Here is a 19,842-nt window from a genome sequence, read left to right as displayed (position 1 = left end):
CAGATCATCTCCAAGATCCTGCAGAGGCAAAAGCTTGATGACCCCCCACCTCCCTCCCAGTGTACTAAGTTCACTAAAATTCTATGAACTTGGTTTAAGGAACAGATATATTTTCTTTTTCTCTTTAAACAGAAAGGAAGGAGAAGCAAGTGGTTCTAATAAACATGACAGACAGTGCCAGAAAAGCAGAAATGCTCGTAAGTATGAAGATATAGGAAGTTCTTCTATACATGCCACACATGACAACGAAAAGCAACGGACAGATGAAGTAGCCTACAGATCTTGAAAATCCATTGGAGCATGCCTGCATGTGTATGTGCACACGTGTACGTGTAGGTGCATTTACAGATATTTAAAGTAATCACAAACACAACTAAAATTCTTTATGATCAGGTAACAAATTAAAGACATAATTAGAAAGCAGCCTTTTTCTTTAGTCACCCCTTTCCACAACAACAGAAGCTACAAAATCTGACTCTGACTTCATTTCTCTCTATAAATCTCTTTAGATACCTTTGGGTATTTAAATTCTGAAAAAATAGGTTTTAACAGCACACTTGCGCATATCTTTTTTCTATTCCTTTCTCATAACTTTCCCCTTGACTGCTTTCTGCAAAATTCATGCTGATAACTCTTTGTAGACAGACATTTAGCACCCTCCTCTGGATAATGACTGAATTTCTGTTCTGCTGTTAGCTTCTATTAGCTCAGTGGTATTCACCCAAGGTAATTCCATGGCTATTTGCAAGACAACAGAGCATTACAAGAACTGAAGTCACACAAGATCTTTCCCAGAAATAGCAATAAAAAAACTCCAACAAAAAATTAATGTTGCACATTGAAGAAACACACAAAAAATAGAAATTTAAGATTATTTATCCAATAAAGATGCCAGCAAAACACTTGTGTGCACACTAAACAGACAGTGTCCTGGTAAAACACTTACTTTGAAAGAAACTGCACCATAGCCCAAACGCCACCATACATCAGCCCTTTAATGAGCCAAGAATCAATGTCTAGGTCTGCTATAAACCCAACCAGCCAAATAACTAGGAAAGGAGTTCCCAGCATCACCTTCTGACGGAATTCCTATATAGAAACAAATATCAGTAAGTAACTCTATTTTCAGGAACAGATTGTATAATAATATTCTATATGAAATAGGACAGTCACAAAAACTTAAATTAGTTTTCAGGACGCTTGACAGAGGGGGAGGAATCTTCATAAATTTTTCTCATTTCCTATATTTACATATCTCCAATGAATGTGCAAGAAAAAAAATCTTCCTAAAATTTTATAACGAATCAGTAATTTTATTTATTTTCGAAGAACTGTCTTCTAGAGACTTTGCTGTTAATCCAGAATAAAGGCAATAGTAGTTCTTTTTTAAGAATCTGTCAAAGTGTATAAACTACTACACAATACATGGTAATCTCAGAGAACTTTAAAGACTGCAGTTATGTAAGTAATAGATAAAAGTCATACTGAAGTGTCTATGAAGAAAGATAGGACCTTTTTTGTCTTATACTATGTGGGTACAATTCCTGATGAAGGCACTGAACTCTTTCCAGATCTTCAAAGCACAGTCACAATGCACATGTACACACAGTGCAATGCACAACTCAAAGTCAATAATCACTGCATTATTATATTACCACAGGGTTAAAGCACAGGCTGTACCCAGGGCTTTAATCATCAAGATGCAATGTATCTTTAAATCAAGAAGCTGTAACAAATCAGTGATAGCAATACTTAATACCCAGCACAACACTCTACCTGGTAAGAAAATATTAACTCTATATAAGTTGTCAAACTATACTGGCAGGCAGACAGTTCTTCATGCTAGAGTAGTATGTTACCCTTTATACCCTCATTTCTTGCCTCCTCCTATCTGCAGTATTAAATAATAACCTGAGAAGAAAAAGGCCTCCACATCAGAGATTCATTATACTGCCAAGATTGACTGCTTCTTTCATTCAACACAAATCACTACATAATTAGAGAGGAAATCAGAGTTCAGGATATCTAAAATGCTTCTTTCCTTAGATACTTGAGAGTCAGCTTTGTGAAAGTCCTGGCTATCCCCAACAATACCAGACCACTTGGTACTTTCCTAACATTTAGTTAGCACAAAAACCTAAAGGTAACTGGGTGGAGGCTTAGAGTCTTCTTTCCTCCTGCCCTGAATAAAGCTTTTTTTTTTCTTTTGCAATTACTTTTGTCATAACAAAAAGATCTTTCCTAAAACCGAAATGTGGGGAAACCACAGTACTGAACTGCTTACCTTAAACACACACCCCCCAAACCAACAGCAGTAGTAATATTGATTTACCTAAGTGTTGTACTACTTCTTACCTTATCAGCTTTTAGTTTTCTCAGAAAGGATGGACTGTCATATCCCTTTGCCTGTCTTGCTTCCTGTAGGTGATTGATCATCCAAACGTTTTTCCTCTGTTTTGCTAGATCAAGTGGTGATTCTCCCTGCCAGGAGTATGAAAGTGGGAAACATCCAATTTAAAAATAAATGCATTCAGAGCACTTTTGAAACAGAAGATTGGCAGGTAAAGAGAATACATTTTAAATCAGTTTAAGCTACATTCTGACATACTTTTTGCTCTGCAGCTTACTTGACACCAAACATCATTCATTCCTTTTGGTCTTTTTCACCCTCTCATAACTATACATGTGTGGAAAAGTAGAATATTAAATGTGTGATCCTGACAATATATATGTCCTGACATAGCAATAATTGTTGACTTTGGCATAACACATTTATGTTTCACTGTTCTACACACAGTCCACTGGTCTGTAAATGAAAGACTGTGCTTCCCCCTTAGCTATTGACAGGCAGCAGAAATCAAGCAAAGAATAAGAACTCGTGACACACTGGATCATGGAAACTCTCCCAGTCTAAAGCCTGACTTCTGAGTTAATTCTCTGCCTTTTTGGCAGAGTGAAGTTACCGATATCATGGAATGTTTCTATAAGGAATTTTTTCCACAAGCTTAATGTTCTTATATTCATCTCAGTTACTGAAGTCCTAGGAAGAAAACGGGAAAGAAGAAACTGATTGCTCATGTCCAACTTATTCCAAAACTCTGAGCTTTTATGCTTAGCTTGTGCTTCATGTACTTTGGGTGCTAAGCCAGCAATGGTCCATACTTGCTCTTTCCCTACTTTCAGAGAGGACTGACAGACAAAGCAAGAAACACAGAGAGAGATACAGGGGCCAAAGGTGCCTACCAAACTGACTTGATTTTATTGCTTTTTAAACATTTAGGAAGAGAGCTAAATGAAAGTTATTGACTGGGTCTAAAATTATAGAGGAGGCAAGAGACAACCAATTGCAGGTACCTCCAGCTTCAGTTTTGCATTTGATTCCTCCTCTCTTCTACTGGAGTTAACTCCCCTCCTAAACAAACCATTCATGGAGGCTTGAAAAATGGCTGAATCCTCCATCGCTCGGCCCCCTCCTAAAAAAAAAGTGAGACAGGTACCAGAAACTGAAATTACCCAGAAAGGGCAATAATTACTATAGACAGAAGAGATTTCAAAGATTAAAAAGTACAGTTAGCTACCTATATCCCATAGAAAGACAATGGGAGTTGAGTACTTAGCTGTCATTTTTGCCTTTGAAATCTTGCTCCAAATCTCTAAAAGGAGAGTAAATATCACAGACTACAGATTATGAGGTGAAGCTTTTTGCTACTTAACAGGATCTTGCACTCCTCCTGTGCGAGAAGTTTAACTAGCAAAATCAGTCAAAAAAGAATAACCTTTTGACTTAACTTGGCTTCAAAGTTATTTAGCCAGATGTTGAAGAAACAGATTAAGTTAACTCCATCCTCAACAGAAATGCCTGAAATCAAACTACGGTGCCTACTTCATCACAAATTTAATAGCACTTTGAATTGCTAATATCTGGAAAACTCCAGAGATGCTGTTGTTTTAATATCACCTTATATATCCAGACTGTAAAGATTACCTGTGGACAAGCAATCCCCTCTGGGAGTTGATCTCCCAAGTAAATCCTGAAGTTGCCTTGGGGTCCAGCTGAGCATCCCTTCCACTAGAGGGCCATGAGACACCTAGGAACTGCCTAGATAAAAAGATTGAGGGAGCTTTACAGAAGTCTTTGACTATGCTTCTCATCATCTGGCCATTTTAATATTTTCCTTGTATTCACAGGGGTGGTGGATGGCTGACTTGCAAGTCGGGGAACTTAGCCTAGTAACACATAGTTTGCCAGCAAGCGATAAGGCTTCAATAGTATATCTTTAAAGTGTTTAGACAGAAAGAATAATCTGAAGAGTCATTACCATAGGGAACTTTACATGTAGACTTCCACAGACAAGCCTACAGATACACTGCATAATCAAGAAACTACATCTAAAGTCCATTCAATGACTCATTAACAGATTAAAAAAAATCTTCCTTAAACCATAAAAGCTCTTTTAGTTCTCTATCACTCTCTAGTAATAAAGGAGCTTCTGCTTATATTTAAATAAAATTTACAGGTTTCCCCTTGATCCCCAGTGACAAGCTGACTCCCTGTGACATCCTGTCCTCATCTGCCCAATCTGTCTACTGGTGTGGCAGATAATTTCCTTAACAACAAACCAACCAAACAAAAAAACCGCTCTACTTTGACTACTGAAAAGCAGCTTCCAACTCCGACTGTAATCCAGTTCTCAAAAAGGAAAAAGGAAGTATCTTACTACCAAAAGAAAAATATTATTTTCTTGTACAGTATAATATAAGAAGGATAAATAACACAAACAGGACAAACCCACTGCTTGTATCAAGCTTTATTCTAGACTAAGAGTGCTATTGTTCATATACTTCTCAAACTGTCATGCAAAGTAAAAAAAAAGCACCTTACTGAGATGACTGGTTCCAATTTGTTCCAAACCTAGGTGGCCAGCAGCATGCGCCTTTCTAACACAGACTGCCTAGAGCTGATAACAAAAGGTCAAAGCTCGCACCTAATATTTCAGCCGCTTCATAATTTGAAAAAGATGAATGGCTTTCAGCCAATGTATTTCTTTAACCTTAGCTGTCTTACCACCATTCTTGGTCAATTCCATGGGCTACCTGAGAAAAGGACTTCACTAAATAGTGCTGCAGAAATCTGGAAGTGACTGCATCAGAAAGGAGCTTTTCATGATTCCTTTTATTTCTGGGGAAACATGAACCAGACTCTTAACAACTGGTTTTTGGCTCAAAGAAAACATTTTTGCTGAATAGTCAGAGGAGAAGCACAAAACTGAGTTTCTATATACCTATAAAAATAAACCAAATTCTTATGTTTCCTATATGTTTATATCACCCAAATCAGCATCTGTTATAAAGCCACTGGCAGGATGGCAAAACTGCCACTGCTAGAATGATTTTGATCCTCTGAAGATCCTGGAAAGCTGGGAAGGCATGCAAGAAACCTAGACTCCACCGCAGAAAGCAGGCAGTGGTTAATGAAACCAGGCACACATCTTCTGGCATGACTGGAAAGATAGCATGATCCAGCAGGTTCAGAAATCTGTTTTTCTACTGACTGCTGCTGTCTGTCAATAAAGTAGGAGAGACCATGAACTGCTTTAGGCTAGCAGATACTTTTTCAATTGGCCAAAAACACATGAATTTTTATTATGGATTTCATAAGAGTCCAGAAATGTAGGTAAGGTGATGACTTTAAAACTCTAATCACACTAGTGAGACTGCCAAGGGAAGCAAGGTATGACACACTGATTTTTTTTTTCCACAAAAATACCTTAATTTTTACCATTAGGTGGCATAGAAAAAAGCTTTTCAACAGTTTACGAGAAGCGAGACTAGAAGCATAATTCATCCACACGACTGACCTTACAGACCAGGAATAATTATTATAGTTCACATCAGTATATGCAAGAGGCTAGCTGATTTGTTTTAAACACATGAAAAGCCATGTAATTTTTCTAATGAGTTTTCATTCATGATCATCAGTATTTCTGATATTCTAGAAAGCTACTAACAAAATTTGACTGTACCCTTAAGAAGACTGTTCCATGCTGTTCAGGAAAATGGATGTGTATACATATTTTTTTAGCATATTTCTATCACTTGTGGCCAAGCAAAATAGGCCCTGGTCATCTTAATCAGTAGGGAAAATGGTGAAAGGTCAAATGAATTTAATTAAGTATTTAATATTTTATAAATGTAAATTTACAGCTGTATTTTCCAGTGTAACCACTCCGTCTGTAACACTCATTAAGTGGAAAATACAAATATTTGAAGAGAAATTGAGTATTCTTCTTCTAAAAGCAAATTCTTCTCTGACACCACAGAAGAAACAGCTTAGGTGGTGAAGTGCATCTAATTTGATATACAGAATAGTCTGGAGGCAATGGACAAAAACATGTTCTATAGGTGCACCTTCCACTGCTGGAGAAGCTCTTATAGACTCCAAGTCTATGGCATAAATTCTAACAGCTGCTTGGCTGGTCTAACATACGCTAGGGATGGGCTCTGTTAGTGCTGAATCTAGCTTCACTATTAAGAGGTTCTGGTAGAGTAATCAGGCAACTTAAAGTTCCAATGCAAAAAAGAGCCCATTTTCTTATTTTACTCGTACTGGTATTTTTAGGCCCCCAACTTCCTTACTGCCACGGGGAGATATACTAGCACATTTATCATCTCTCCAGAAGAGGACAGAGATGTCTCACATCTCACTCCAACAAACAGTCACCCCAGAACTTCACTAGAAGACATTCAGTCACATTTCCAATTTTGCATCCAAATGCATGGGTCTTCACGCATGCAGTCTAATTGCACACCCCACTCCCATATATTTGCACATAACGGTTGGTAAATTATTTACGTGAGTACTTTTGAAGATGCAGATTTAGTGGTTATGCATCACTGTTAGGAAAAACTAATTCCCAAACTAAACATTAGTGGCATGGCTTTTGCTCCATCTTCATGATTCCACCATACCCGCAATAATAATCTATTCTTGAGATTTATCATAGGCTGTTATTTCTGCCTCCAACCACTTACAATAAAAACAGACCAAGTGTTTACCTTTATATTTTGAGCATCAACATTAGCTCCAGCTTCTAACAGAAGACTAATAACTGTAGTATTTCCTGCTAGCACAGCCCAGTGCAATGCTGTGTTTTTGTGATATTTGTCTCCAAGATTAACAGAAACATTAAATGTAAGTAGTAATCGGGTTGGATCCACACTAGAAAAGAAAATTCCTGTTAGATCTACAGAAGATGAACTCAAATACACACCAACTTATTGTTAATGAGTTCAATTTCTATAAAGAACGTTGATCAGGTACACTACATAATAGCAAAGTGACATTTTTTGCTGATGATTATGAATGGCTCAAATTCCCTTCCCACCAAAGAGCAACCAAATTCTGTTGACTTTTAAAGGAGCTCAGTAAGACAGCTTGTTCTGGGATGTCATGAAACACATTTGTTATACAATTCTGTTTTCACATTTACCAAACCTAACAGTATTAACAGATTTGTAAAAGCATGCACATGATTGGTTGTCATCTGCCAAGCATATAAAGTTCAAAACATGTTATATTTCCACTTCACATTCCAAAAGATGAAAATAAAATAAGATGATAATGTTGGTAATGGTAGGTATTCATAAAAGCTAGCCTATGCTCCTCTCAACAATCGATGGAGATAGATTCCTGCTCGGAAGGGCCTAATTCAGACAAATTTGCTTTTTGGAGGACTGTTATTTTACACCAACTTTTTCCAATCATCTCCACAGGAAGATTTACTTTGTAAACTAAAAGTTCATATTAGTGAATACTTCTACATAATACCCTCTCTCTTGAATAGGTAATTGTACTTGTTTTGGCTGGGATCAAGTTAATCTTCTTCATAGTAGCTCCGATGGTGCTGTGTTTTGGATTTGTGACCAAAACGGTGTTGATAACACACCCATGTTCTAGCTATTGCTGAGCAGTGCTTACACAGCATCAAGGCCTTTTCTATTTCTCATGCTGCCCTGCCAGCGATTAGGCTGGAGGTGCACAAGAAGCTGAGAGGGGACACAGCTGGGACACCTGACCCCAACTGACCAAAAGGAAATTCCATACCATGTAACGTTGTGCTCAGCATATAAAGCTGGGGGAAGAAGAAGGAAGGGGGGACATTTGGAGTTATGGTGTCTGCCTTCCCAAGTAACCGTTACGCGTGATGGAGCCCTGCTTTCCTGGAAATGGCTAAACATCTGCCTGCTGATGGGAAGTAGTGAATGAATTCCTTTATTTTGCTTTGCTTGCGTGCACGGCTTTTGCTTTATCTATTAAACTGTCTTTATCTCAACCCATGAGTTTTCTCACTTTCACCCTTCCGATTCTCCCCCCATCCCACCGGGGGGAGTGAGCAAGTGGCTGCATGGGGCTGAGCTGCCTACTGGGGTTAACTCACAACAATCACAAATGAAGAAAGATAAAGAGGCAATTGTGGAAAGAACATTGACTAGTTAAACAAAAAAAAAAACCTTGCCAAAAAATCAAAACCAGTCACTACTATATGCCACTTAGTTAACATCAAGAGAAAGTCAAAACTGCCGTGAGATATTACCTATGTGTTCTGTAAGCTGCCCACATTAAAGGTGTCATTCCATTTTGATCCATCATATCTACATCCTAAAAAAGGAAAAGAAAAAAATAGCTGGTGAGATAAGTAAGCATGCTCAAGATCCAGTAGATACAAGGTTTGCAATGAGAAGCAGTATTTTAAGACTAACCAACTGAATTGAGGAAAAACTGGCAAGCTTTTAGTACATAATAAAATAGTATTTAAAAAATGAAAACAGATATTAACACCACCATTGCAAAAATATAACCATTCCAATCTATTTTGGAAACTAAGGAACAGTCATGCTGTGTAAGACTAGTCATTTCTATCTCACTATTAATCTTCAACATAAAAGATACATATAGATGGTGTACTATTACACTCAAAAGCAGGAGAAAACTAAAATGATGCACCAATATTTAATAAATGACTTGATAAATTAACATAAATACCATGGCCTGAATCCTACATCCTACTGAATGCTAGCTGCATCTATTTTTCCACTTGCAAAGCAATTTTCCTTAGTTCACTCAGTTCCAAAGGTATTTACATATCCGGATCAAGTTAATGGACACCAGAAAATTTTTAAGTTTAAACAAAAGCCATTAATAAAAACAAGCTACCCAGAAATAAAACTGATCTATAACCAAGTGGTGACTAAACTGATGGCTAAAAATAAAAAAAGAAACACCACATTATTACATTTAACAGAACATAGCCACAGAACGACTAAACAGCACCGTCCAGACAATTCTCTTAGATCCATCAGAAAGGATCTAATACCTACAGCATTTTTTCCTGTTACAGATCCCTGCCTCACTAACATGGAAGTTGGTAATTCCTAAATACATTGAGGCAGATTAGACTCTCAAGCACATTTGGACAAGTTCCACAGACCACCACTAACAAAATTCCTCTAAGCTAACTTAATGCAAGACCTGAACAGTTTTCCTTAGAGGCAACAGAGCTATGGCAATATTTCCTATGCTACTCCCCTCAGTTCTTACTAGGAAAATCAGGTTGAAAGTGTTTCATTGAAGTCTTTTGCTACAGAAACTACTGACAGAAACCCAGAAAGTGGATGATGTTGCTTTCTATCATCCCCAGAACCTTCTTCTCTGCTCCAGTAGTCTGCCAAATGCCCAGCACCCTGGGATCCCCGTTCACGGGGCTGCTAGCCTGACCCAGGCAGAAGTTTTCCAGAAAATCCAATTTAGTTCTTCCAAGTAATTGCTTTTAAAACGTCCCTAGCCTGCAGATAACTTCATATTTCTGAGTTTTTACTCTGCTGCTTAATTAAAAAAATTCAGAAATTTAAAAAAACAGTTGATGGAGAGGAAAGAGAACCATTACTTTATTGTATTGTTTGTTCAGAAAAGAGTTACATGCATTGAGACTGGGATCCAAGTCTATTTGCCCACAGTGCTTGTATAGATTAGATCCTTTTCAGCCTACTAGGACCGCGCAACCATTGCTACTCCCTTTAACCTCCTGTTGTTGAGATCGTGAAGGAAATTAGAACCGTAGCCTAACCTCAAGGTCATTCATCCTTGAGAAGCATGACTGATTCACAGGTCACACTGTGTGAACTACATATTTTGAAGATTGTACAAATTACTGTAACGTGAACAATCACTCTTTCATCTATAGATTTCATATAGAAAAGCAATTCTTCGTGACCAACAGCAGGGACCTTGATTGCCTGGACGTAAGTAAAACGATTCCTTCAGTGATTCCACCTGACAAATCGAAACTACACTTTGCACACTAGGTGACACTCAGCTAAAAGGAAAAAGAAAAAAAAAGCCATGAGCTCCAGACTATTCCCTGCACATAAATTACCTAGGCAGGCTGCAGCTATTACTCATATTAAGCTACAACGTGGGCTGAGGCAGATCCCTTTTCAAAGGAACTTTAACAAGAGGCAAAGCCACTAAGATTGACTTGCATACTGTTGTAAGATGGAACAAAGATGACGTAGTTGTGGATAGCACATGCATGCTCTAACAAACCTCTCACCAAAAATTCTTTGTTATTTTGCCAGATCATTACCACAACCACACAACAAGTGGGACATTTCAGAAAGGAAGCTCTGTTGCTGCTTTTTACCAAAGGGCTGAGGCAAAAATGTAAACCTTCAGCAGCAGGTACATATTAGGAGACTGTTCTTCTGTTCTGGTGTGTACCAACAGGCATTTTAGCATTAATTTCTTGTTTAACTCTCAGCAACAGGTCAATCTGATACACCTCTCCATGAGCATTATCTATGCTGTTAGGACAACAGTACGAGCACTGCAAGAACTGAAGATTTCAACAATAATGCGATGATCAAAAATCGCACATACTGCTGCCCTCTGTATGTATTTCAGGCGTGAAATCCATGGACCACAACTGACAAATTTTTCACTTGTTTCTGAAACAGAACAACTCTCGATCTGAAAGAGAACAACTGTGCATATGCAAAGATAACCAGAGTTAATCCTAGGATACTAATACAAGATTCCACAAAAAGCTTTTGGAGAGGCAAAAATATAGGGGAGAAAGAGCTTCCTGCACGGAAAGGAGCTGTAGCAACTATTCTGCTGCTTAGCACTACTTTCTGAAAGCAATATAGCTGACAAGGTAGGATTCTGAATAGCAGCTAGAGATCAGAGCAGCATTTAGGCTTATCAGGACATGTATCAAGCAATGGTCAAACCAGTACTGTGATACAATACGGCCTTTTCAAAAGCACAAAAAGCATCAAGAGATTCCACTTAGAAGTGCATTAAATTGCACAGAAAGGGACCAGGAATGTGATCCTCTTTAGAACCATTACTGGTTATTTCCCAAAACACAGACCCTCATAGCCCTTGTTCAGAATCCTATTCTCCATAAGGAAAAGATCCCTTTCACATGGCCTGTTGCCCAGGGAAAGGGAAACAGGCTTCTGAAGAGATGACATATTTAAAAGCATACAGTAAAGAAGATTTATGAGGGAGATATAAGGCTGAAAAATTTCCTAATTTAGGAAAGACGTGCTAGTTATTCAGAAGAAGCAGAGATTTTGAAGGATTTTTGTGGAATGACCCAAGTACAGACAGACAGGTGGCTCATCAAGCAAGGTAACACACAAAACTGAACCTACCTTGTTCTTTCAAAGAACAAAAGCTCTGTTCTGAACACTCTAGTCCATCACGTGCAGAGTCAAGTTTTGACAATCATGAGAAAGAAACACGACTGGACTTACAGTTCTATAAGTAACGTGCTGCAGGTTGGGTCTAGGGAATAAACACTTGGTTCAGTGTCTTACACTGGGCTCTAGCCTGAGCCCAGTGGAGAGAACGACCCTCAGTGCCAACAGAGGTAACAGTGCCTAGGAGCACTGCCCACAGACTGCAGCACCAAAGTAACCAAGGCTGCTGGTACCACACTGGCATCTCCCAACCTAGATGCCAACTACTCCTAGGCCATAGCTCAGAAGAAGGCTCTATGCAGCTCCTGACAGTAGTTAACACATAAAATTGCAACTCTAAGAATAAAAAAAAACATACATACTTCATGAATAAGTGATAGTTAAACTATGAATATAATAGTTTATAGTTATAGAAATAGTTAAACTATAATTTTAGCTCCAGAATATTTCTTACAACATGATTTTACCCTACTAGCAACTTTATAGTCGCTCGTTATCTGTGATTGAGGAAAGTTATCTCACACATGCCACAAGACGAGAACACATTATTCAACCATCCGACATACCATATCCATATCTTCACTTATTCTGGGGTGACATGTTTGCATATGCTAGGCCCTGATATGCCTTTGGCATTTTAAGCAGCGTAAGCACAGTGTCAAGCAGTCAAGTAGTACAAGCATCAGTTTTGAATATTTTTAAGTGCCTTCAAGCTCTTTTCAGGTTTTCTTTCTTGCATTTTTTTAAATAATGATCTTACCTAAACCTGAACTGTACTACAGATTCTGCTACTTGCTATCTGATTATATTTATATCCTGTACTTGCCCCAGGCTTGATTTTGACCCAGGCAACCTACTGGCACAAACAACATGAGCAAATTATGACACGGCCAGGTATTAGTGTCTCAAAATTCAGTAAGAGACACGACTAAATAAAAAAAAGCACCAGCTATCAGCCACTGCTGCCTCTTAGCTGAGTAGTACTTGCTGACATGAAAGTGGGTTCACTTCCAACCAAGGCCAGAGGGCACCTGACCAAGAGTTCTTCCCCTGCACTACACTCCAGAAGATAGAGGACTGGACTCGAGCCTCAGATCGAAAATTTTACCATTGGCTGCTGCAGCCCAGAAAGAGAGTGAAGCAGCAACACTGAAGCTGGTTTCCAGCTCTGTATCAAAAAGGGACAAGAAGCAATTAGGAGCAACTTCTTAATCCACCTGTCAGTTCTCTACACAGTTATGAAAGCTGGCTCTCCTCTGATCATGCAGGTCCACAAAGGCATCACGATCAGAACTAGCAAAGCACAACAGCCTACACTGACCTTTATTTTGACATTTATTTAGTTGACATTCACCACACAGGTACTACAATTCGGTTCAGAACAAGGGCAAGCCTACTCTTTGGATATAAGAGAACCTGGTCTCTATAAAGGCAAAAGGAAAAAAAAAATTTGCAAGTGGTATATAGGGTAAGCCCACATAAGCAAAAGCAGTTCAAGTTTCCAAACCTAAATCGTGGCATCACAAAGAAGATGAAAAAAAAAACCAAAACCGGAATTAATGACCTGACATGTACTTATTAAAGGAGAATAAAAAGTAGAATCATGTATTTCCCATAGCTTCTACAGAAACCATGTAGTTTCTGTAATTGTAAGTAGTACAGTTAGAGAACTATGAGTATAGGGATTGTTATTACTATATTTTAAACATAGTAAACATTTTAAAGTTGAATCTTTTGAAGTGCTTTGAAAAATTACTGTTAAAATTAATTCAAACAGAGCATGGAAAGGACATCAAAATCATACTTGATAACATCTGGAGGATTTAATAAGAATTATCCTTTTAAAAACTATTGATAAGGAGAGCTGTTTCCAAGATAATAGGTTTTAAATTTTAAAGCAAGTTTTGTGCCTTTATGTATGTACACATGTAAACACACAGAGCTTCTTTTGGACTGAAGTATTATATGCTCAGATAAATAGGACAAGTCTGTATATAAACATGAGGACAAACAAACATTTACAGGGAGATTTCATAATCACAGTATAACACTTTAAAGGCCGTTTATACTTCATTAACGCTATGCTTTAAACAAGTTCACACGTATAACATCTGCAAGATTTTTCTGGTAACATAAACCCCACATACAATTATACATGATTTGTGAACAAAATACAAACTTGTTCCTGATGAAAAAGCATTTCTCTCCAATCATTATCTCTTACAAAATAGCGATTATATATGATCAGCCTCTTCTTGTGCCTAGCTTACTCTCTATCATACACTAAATACTGTTTTACCAAACAGTTCTCAGATACAAACTGAATACTGCATGAAGCAATAGTTTATTTTTTTACGTGTATAGGCACAAATCATTTTCTGCAGCAAATTTTGTATTTGTTTTACACAGACCAAACCCACTGATTTCATAATCATATTCTACCTGACTCACTGGATCGTATCTCACTTGCTATTTGAAAGAATAAGCAGAAGCGTGAACAGCATTAGCAAGACTGTAAAAAGAGAGGAGCACTTTGACCTTTCTATATGGTTTACAAAGCAAATCAAATTTGTGCTTCAGGCACATATCTGTGGGTGAGTAAATCTACAAATTATAATGCAGGGTGAGTAGCAAAAAGGTGAACATGTTTTTGAGCATACAGGATGAAGAATGGGAGACAGTGAGAACAGTAATGAATACACATGCTATACACACACTTTACAGACCTAGCAGTAATATAAGAAGCTAGCAAGAAGGTTTTGGGGTTTGTTGGGTTTTTTTTTATTTACACATGCATGCAATTAGTAACAGCAATAAATAAAAGTTGTGGACTGAGGTGTAAAAAAAAAAAAAAAAAAAAGAGATGACCTATGACAACTACTTTACCCGTGTATAAACTGATGATTCTTTGAAGAATTCTAAAATAGTTGCTATCATTGTCACTGTTAACATTTAAAGATTAAATTCATTAGAAATAAAGAATGGTAAAAGAATAAACTGCTAGAATTTCCACATACTACACTAGACAGGTATGAATTAAAGTCAAAGTACTCAGAGTACTGTTAGAGGAAATTAAGTTAGCAGGTGGCACATCAATACTGTAGTCTACAATAAAAGACACTGAATTATTTTTATGTTTAGTCAGGCAAATATTTTGCATTTCCTGAATGACAGGTATAGGTTTCAATTGTTTTTCTATTGTAATTTTGAGTAGAATCTATTTAAATATGATATTACTTAAATTTTACCTGTCCCTTCGCTATCAGGTAAGCAACAATCGAAGTATGTCCAAACTGAGCAGCCAAATGAATACAGCTACATCCTTCTCCATCAATTAGCGACGGATCTGCCCCATATTTCATCAGCTGTACAACCATGGATAAGTGACCCTGTCTAAACGTAACAAAACACAGAAAACAAACAACTTAATAACTATATACATAAAAACTATTAATATTTTAATACAAGAAATATGTTTAGCAGTTAAGTACACTACCAGAGCTTCTGCATTTTGACTCATACTTTGAAAACAAAAATTGTCATGATCTGATTCTGCAACTGAGTAAGCAAACTCATTCACATTTGCAAATTCTATGCAGCCAATGCATGCATCACATGCAACTGGCTTAAGTGTGTTGTATACCAAAAGGCCAGTCAACAAAAAAACCTCAAGTTATTAGTTTAGAAATCTACTCTACTGTGACTTCTTCCAATCCACATACAAAACCTGCTATTTTAAGAGATATCAAACTGGCTACATACTCTCATTTTTTGTGGGGCATATGGTTTATCTTTCTACTATTAAAAACAGCAGTGAAATAAAAATAGGAAGGAAAAAAAAAAGGAAAACCGAAGGCCTACACTTCCTCCACACTACATTAAAAGCTTAAGCATCTTTTTGGCATCATGAGCATAGGCATATCCTTCTTGTTGATATTGTGCCTAACCGTCAGCACACAACTTCTGACATGAGCAAAAAGACCTTTTCAATGTCAGAAGCAGCTTCGGACAATGCTTCACAGAGCCACAGATCACAGCTATGAACACCAGGAAATTTAATCAAGCTTTTGCACTATTAACACAGAACATAGAGTGTGATCTGTAACACAGAGAAATATACAAGCTAAAATTTTTAACAGAGGCTAGCAAGCAAGTCCTCCTCTTTAGTAAACAAATTATTTTGATACATTAAATGTTCTAGAATCTAATTTTGTATGTCTCCTTTTGCAGTCTACAGTTAAAAATATTAATATGGACAGTGTTCCTTTCCTGCCTATTTCTAGGCGGTTGTCTGAAGGAGCAGCTACTACTCGAAGGCTGTCTTCAATTTTCCCAGCCATTCATCATTCTCGGACCATCTTCTACATCATAAATCTGATTTTAAGCGCATCTAAAAAAAAAATCCACACACGTAATAGAACACTGCAAGGACAATGTCACACAAACTCAGCCCAAACCCCATCTGCTGTTGCTCCCCAACAAGTGTTGCTGAACTTTGGAAGACTGACAAAAATAAGATCTCCAAAGTAAGAGTAAACCAAGGTGACTACAGGGAAAAAAGTAAAATTAGAGTCTATCATAGCAATCGTCTTCCTCTACATCAGAGAGAGATATGACAAAAACTGAATTATATGCTGAAAGCTCCTCTAGCTCAAACATACCACATTCACAGTGTGCCTAGTTATCAATGACTGAATTAAGTTTTGTGCAAAGTACTCCCAGAAAATACAGCAATTTCATAAATCAATCAGTAGCAGATTCCAAGTTAAGAAAAAACACTGGAAAAGAAAATTCCAGAAGACTTTTCCCCACCTTGTTGCCCAGTGAAGTGGGGTAGAGTTTAAATCTCCTCCAAGCTGATCAACGATAGCACCTTTTGATATATAGTATCTGGAATAACAAAAATAGTAAACATTATTGCTTGTCTTGGTTAAATAGGACACACAGTAAGCATGCTTGATGTTATGCGAAACAGGCAGTTACAGACTGGAAGATCAGAACCTTTCCTTGCCTTCACATAACTTTCCTTTTAAGAGGTCATGCACATACATTCAATTTTTTGCCTTTTTGATGTGGGTTGGGAGAGTAAGGATGCTTCCTACTGTGTTTTAAACATGCTGCTACTTCCTAGTTTGGTTCTAAGGTAAAACAGAATAATTGGTGTATATATATTAGTACAAACTGTCCTACCACAGAAGTATTTAGTAAAAGGGACTCTTCTAAAATATTTAGGGGTTGCTGCATTAAAAAGAATTCTGAATAAATGGTAAAAGAATATGCTGCTAGAAGACTAGCATATTCAGAGAATTTTGGCTAAAATGACAAAATTATATAGAATTCAACTTGCAGCACGTATCATCACTGGAACGGCCCTGCTGAAGTCATTGTTCCAAGAGTTCACGCTTAAGTTACGTGCTTAGCCAAGTACTAAGATTTTTGCATACTTCTCAATTGTTATTAATCAAAGGACAAAAACATCTGAGTATTTAAAAAATACTTCTAAATGATGGGCTAGAAATTATTTTTCCCTCAAAAACATTTATAAAAAGACAAGCTACCTGTAGGAACAAAACAAGTTACCCATATTTAACTGCAGCAATTCATATTCATAGTCATTTCTACTGTTTCTGTGAACTGTTTTCCTTGCTGTTTTACATGGGACACTAAACTGACTATATTACCTTTCCTTTGTGAAAGAAAATGCACACCTCACAAAGAAATTAATGTTTTTAAGAAAGAGGCCTTCCCACAAGGCTTCTAGTTCTTCATTCACTCCTGTACAAACCAATGGAAAAAACCCCTCATTACTAACAGACCTTTGAAAAGTACTATCTAGCTATAGATTCCTAAGTGCTTGTACATTTCAAGTATCTCTGCCTGCAGACTTTTCGCTTTTGAATACCTGTCAGGCATATATGAATCCTGCTCTCCCGCCCACACAAACTGTCCTTCAAATCCTCAGCACTGAGTTTCTGGCACCTCAATTTCCTCTACGTGTTTCAAGACACGGCAAGAAGAAGGGCAACAAACAGAACAATTTGAAAAGCATTACTCTAACTACCTACCTTCTTTTTCTTTAGTGCTTCACAGAGTGAAGCTTCAAAAACAGCCCAGAAGTTACCTTTAGGAACAGAAACTGAAAAATGCTAACCATGTCCACACTAAAAACATCTAAAGGAAAAGTCCTTTTATACAGTTGCTTTAGAGCCATCAGACACAATGAAATACTTCAGCAGACCTACCGAAGTCATACAAACTAGAGTTTGTAGGACTAACAAGACCTGCTCTGATTGACACAGGACAATCCACTCCACTGGTCTCCAACACCAAAAGAACAAAATTGCAACATCTCTCTGCTGAAGTTAAGCTTTTGGATTTCACAATGAGAAGCACCAAAGATTTTATGAAAGTCTTGGTCCCATCTTTTCACCTACACAAGGCGTATATAAGGTAAAGGGACAACGTAATTTTGTTATTTTGAAGCTAAGTCCCAACTACCAAAGAACATATTTGAAGAAGACACTGAGAAGCTATTTAGTCCACCTTGAGAAGGAGTTCCCAAGGAAATCTTGTCTAGATAAAAGACAGCACAGAGAAATTCACAGTCAAAGCTTGGATCCACCTCGCTGATGTGACAGCCACTCATGGGGAGGTGAACATTAAACAGATTGTCTTCATTCAAACACTAGTCCCTGCAGGAACACAGAATATGTTCAGATTCTACTGAGCAGCAGTACTGCTTACTGGTTACTACGTTTTATTTAGAAGGAAGAACTTGCAGTTTGACAACTGGGAAAAGACAAGGCGGCGATCTCCTGCCAGATGGCTCACTGAAATAACATTTTATGTTTCCTTAAGGGTGTTCTTAGACTAAGTTGAGATTTATCGCTGCATTTCAGTTTCAGTACACATAAACGGTGAGATTTTTCCGCGAAACCAGGCTGAGAACTTAATCTCCTTGTCTAGGTAGATCTTGCAGAAGCAATTCTGTGCTTGGTGAGAATGTCCCTGGAGAAAGGAGGAACTGGACGATTCCACTCTCAGCGAGTCATCTAAGCCTCCATGCTAGAAGATGCCAGGTGTGCAAGTCCTATTTAAGCAATCTACTTACATTCAAAGCAAGCAGATCTGGTAAGAGGTTGCCTTAAGAAGAAAATACTTCCACTGATCACATTAGGGTCACCAAATCTTTGCCAGGCATTTGAAAGCTGACCCAGCTTGCATTCAGTGATTGTGGAATCAAAGTGCATGCAGTCACTGTTGCTAGAAGGAAGAAAAGTAGAAGAGAAATCCTTGTCTGGAGAAAGTTTGACACAGGGAACAGGGAAATGCAGTCAGTAAGTAACTGTAGAGACAAAAGGCCAATTTTTGCATTTTTACAAAACTGAGTTGAAGACAGACCAATAGGTCAGTGTCATGATGAAAAGAGAATTACTTTGTGGATGTCTGACGCTTATCCCCAGTCCTGCAGAAATAAGAAAAGGTTCTGTAGTTTTCCTTATAAAATATCAATGGGCTTCACCAGTATCTACGCCGAATCTCGTCTCACAAGAGACAGGATGAGGAAATACTAAAACCAAGAGAAGTCTAATTCTAAGCCTGCACTCTCCACAGACGAGCTGCTAAGCTACTTCATTGGAAAGACCTTATATAGTCAATACCCAGTAAGCAAGACACTGAGATCTGGTATCATGAGAGCAGACCACTTACACTTCGACACTCTCTCTGTGATACCAAGCTCACTAGCCAACATATTTAATGGAATTATCCATTGCACATAATGGGCACAAATAGTGGAGACTTGGGGAAAGATGTGATAGGATCAAACAAAAAGAAAAACTCAGAATAATTTCATTCTAAGGAAATAGAGTAATCCAGCGCCTCACAAAAGACAGCGTGAGAGAGCGCACGATATGCTGGGTGATATAAACTAAAATAAATCAAGACCCCCTAAAGACAGAGGAACTTGGAACGTAAGAACTGCATCAGGAGGAATGAATTTCACGTGCAGTTAAACACGTTAGTAGTCACATGCACTCTAGTACACAGCAGGAAGAAAATGCAATGCAGTTCGTC

The 19,842-nt window shown here is 37.8% G+C and overlaps 1 protein-coding gene across 1 annotated transcript in view; it reads right to left on the bottom strand.

The window, feature by feature from the left end:
• The window catches only part of ZDHHC17 (zDHHC palmitoyltransferase 17), a 78,588-nt gene that overhangs the window by 26,028 nt on the left and 32,718 nt on the right, over window positions 1-19,842 (bottom strand). The window contains exons 4-9 of the mRNA XM_076333325.1: window positions 16,579-16,656; window positions 15,015-15,159; window positions 8,595-8,659; window positions 7,057-7,219; window positions 2,356-2,481; window positions 947-1,089 (exon numbers count right to left, since the gene is read on the bottom strand). Of these exons, the coding sequence (XP_076189440.1) occupies window positions 947-1,089; window positions 2,356-2,481; window positions 7,057-7,219; window positions 8,595-8,659; window positions 15,015-15,159; window positions 16,579-16,656 (720 nt within the window). The remainder of the gene's footprint in view (window positions 1-946; window positions 1,090-2,355; window positions 2,482-7,056; window positions 7,220-8,594; window positions 8,660-15,014; window positions 15,160-16,578; window positions 16,657-19,842) is intronic.

This window comes from Aptenodytes patagonicus, chromosome 1, assembly GCF_965638725.1.
Source record: "Aptenodytes patagonicus chromosome 1, bAptPat1.pri.cur, whole genome shotgun sequence".
Lineage (NCBI taxonomy): Eukaryota > Metazoa > Chordata > Aves > Sphenisciformes > Spheniscidae > Aptenodytes > Aptenodytes patagonicus.
The sequence above is the reverse complement of the archived record's forward strand: the minus strand, read 5'-3'. Positions and strand labels throughout refer to the sequence as shown.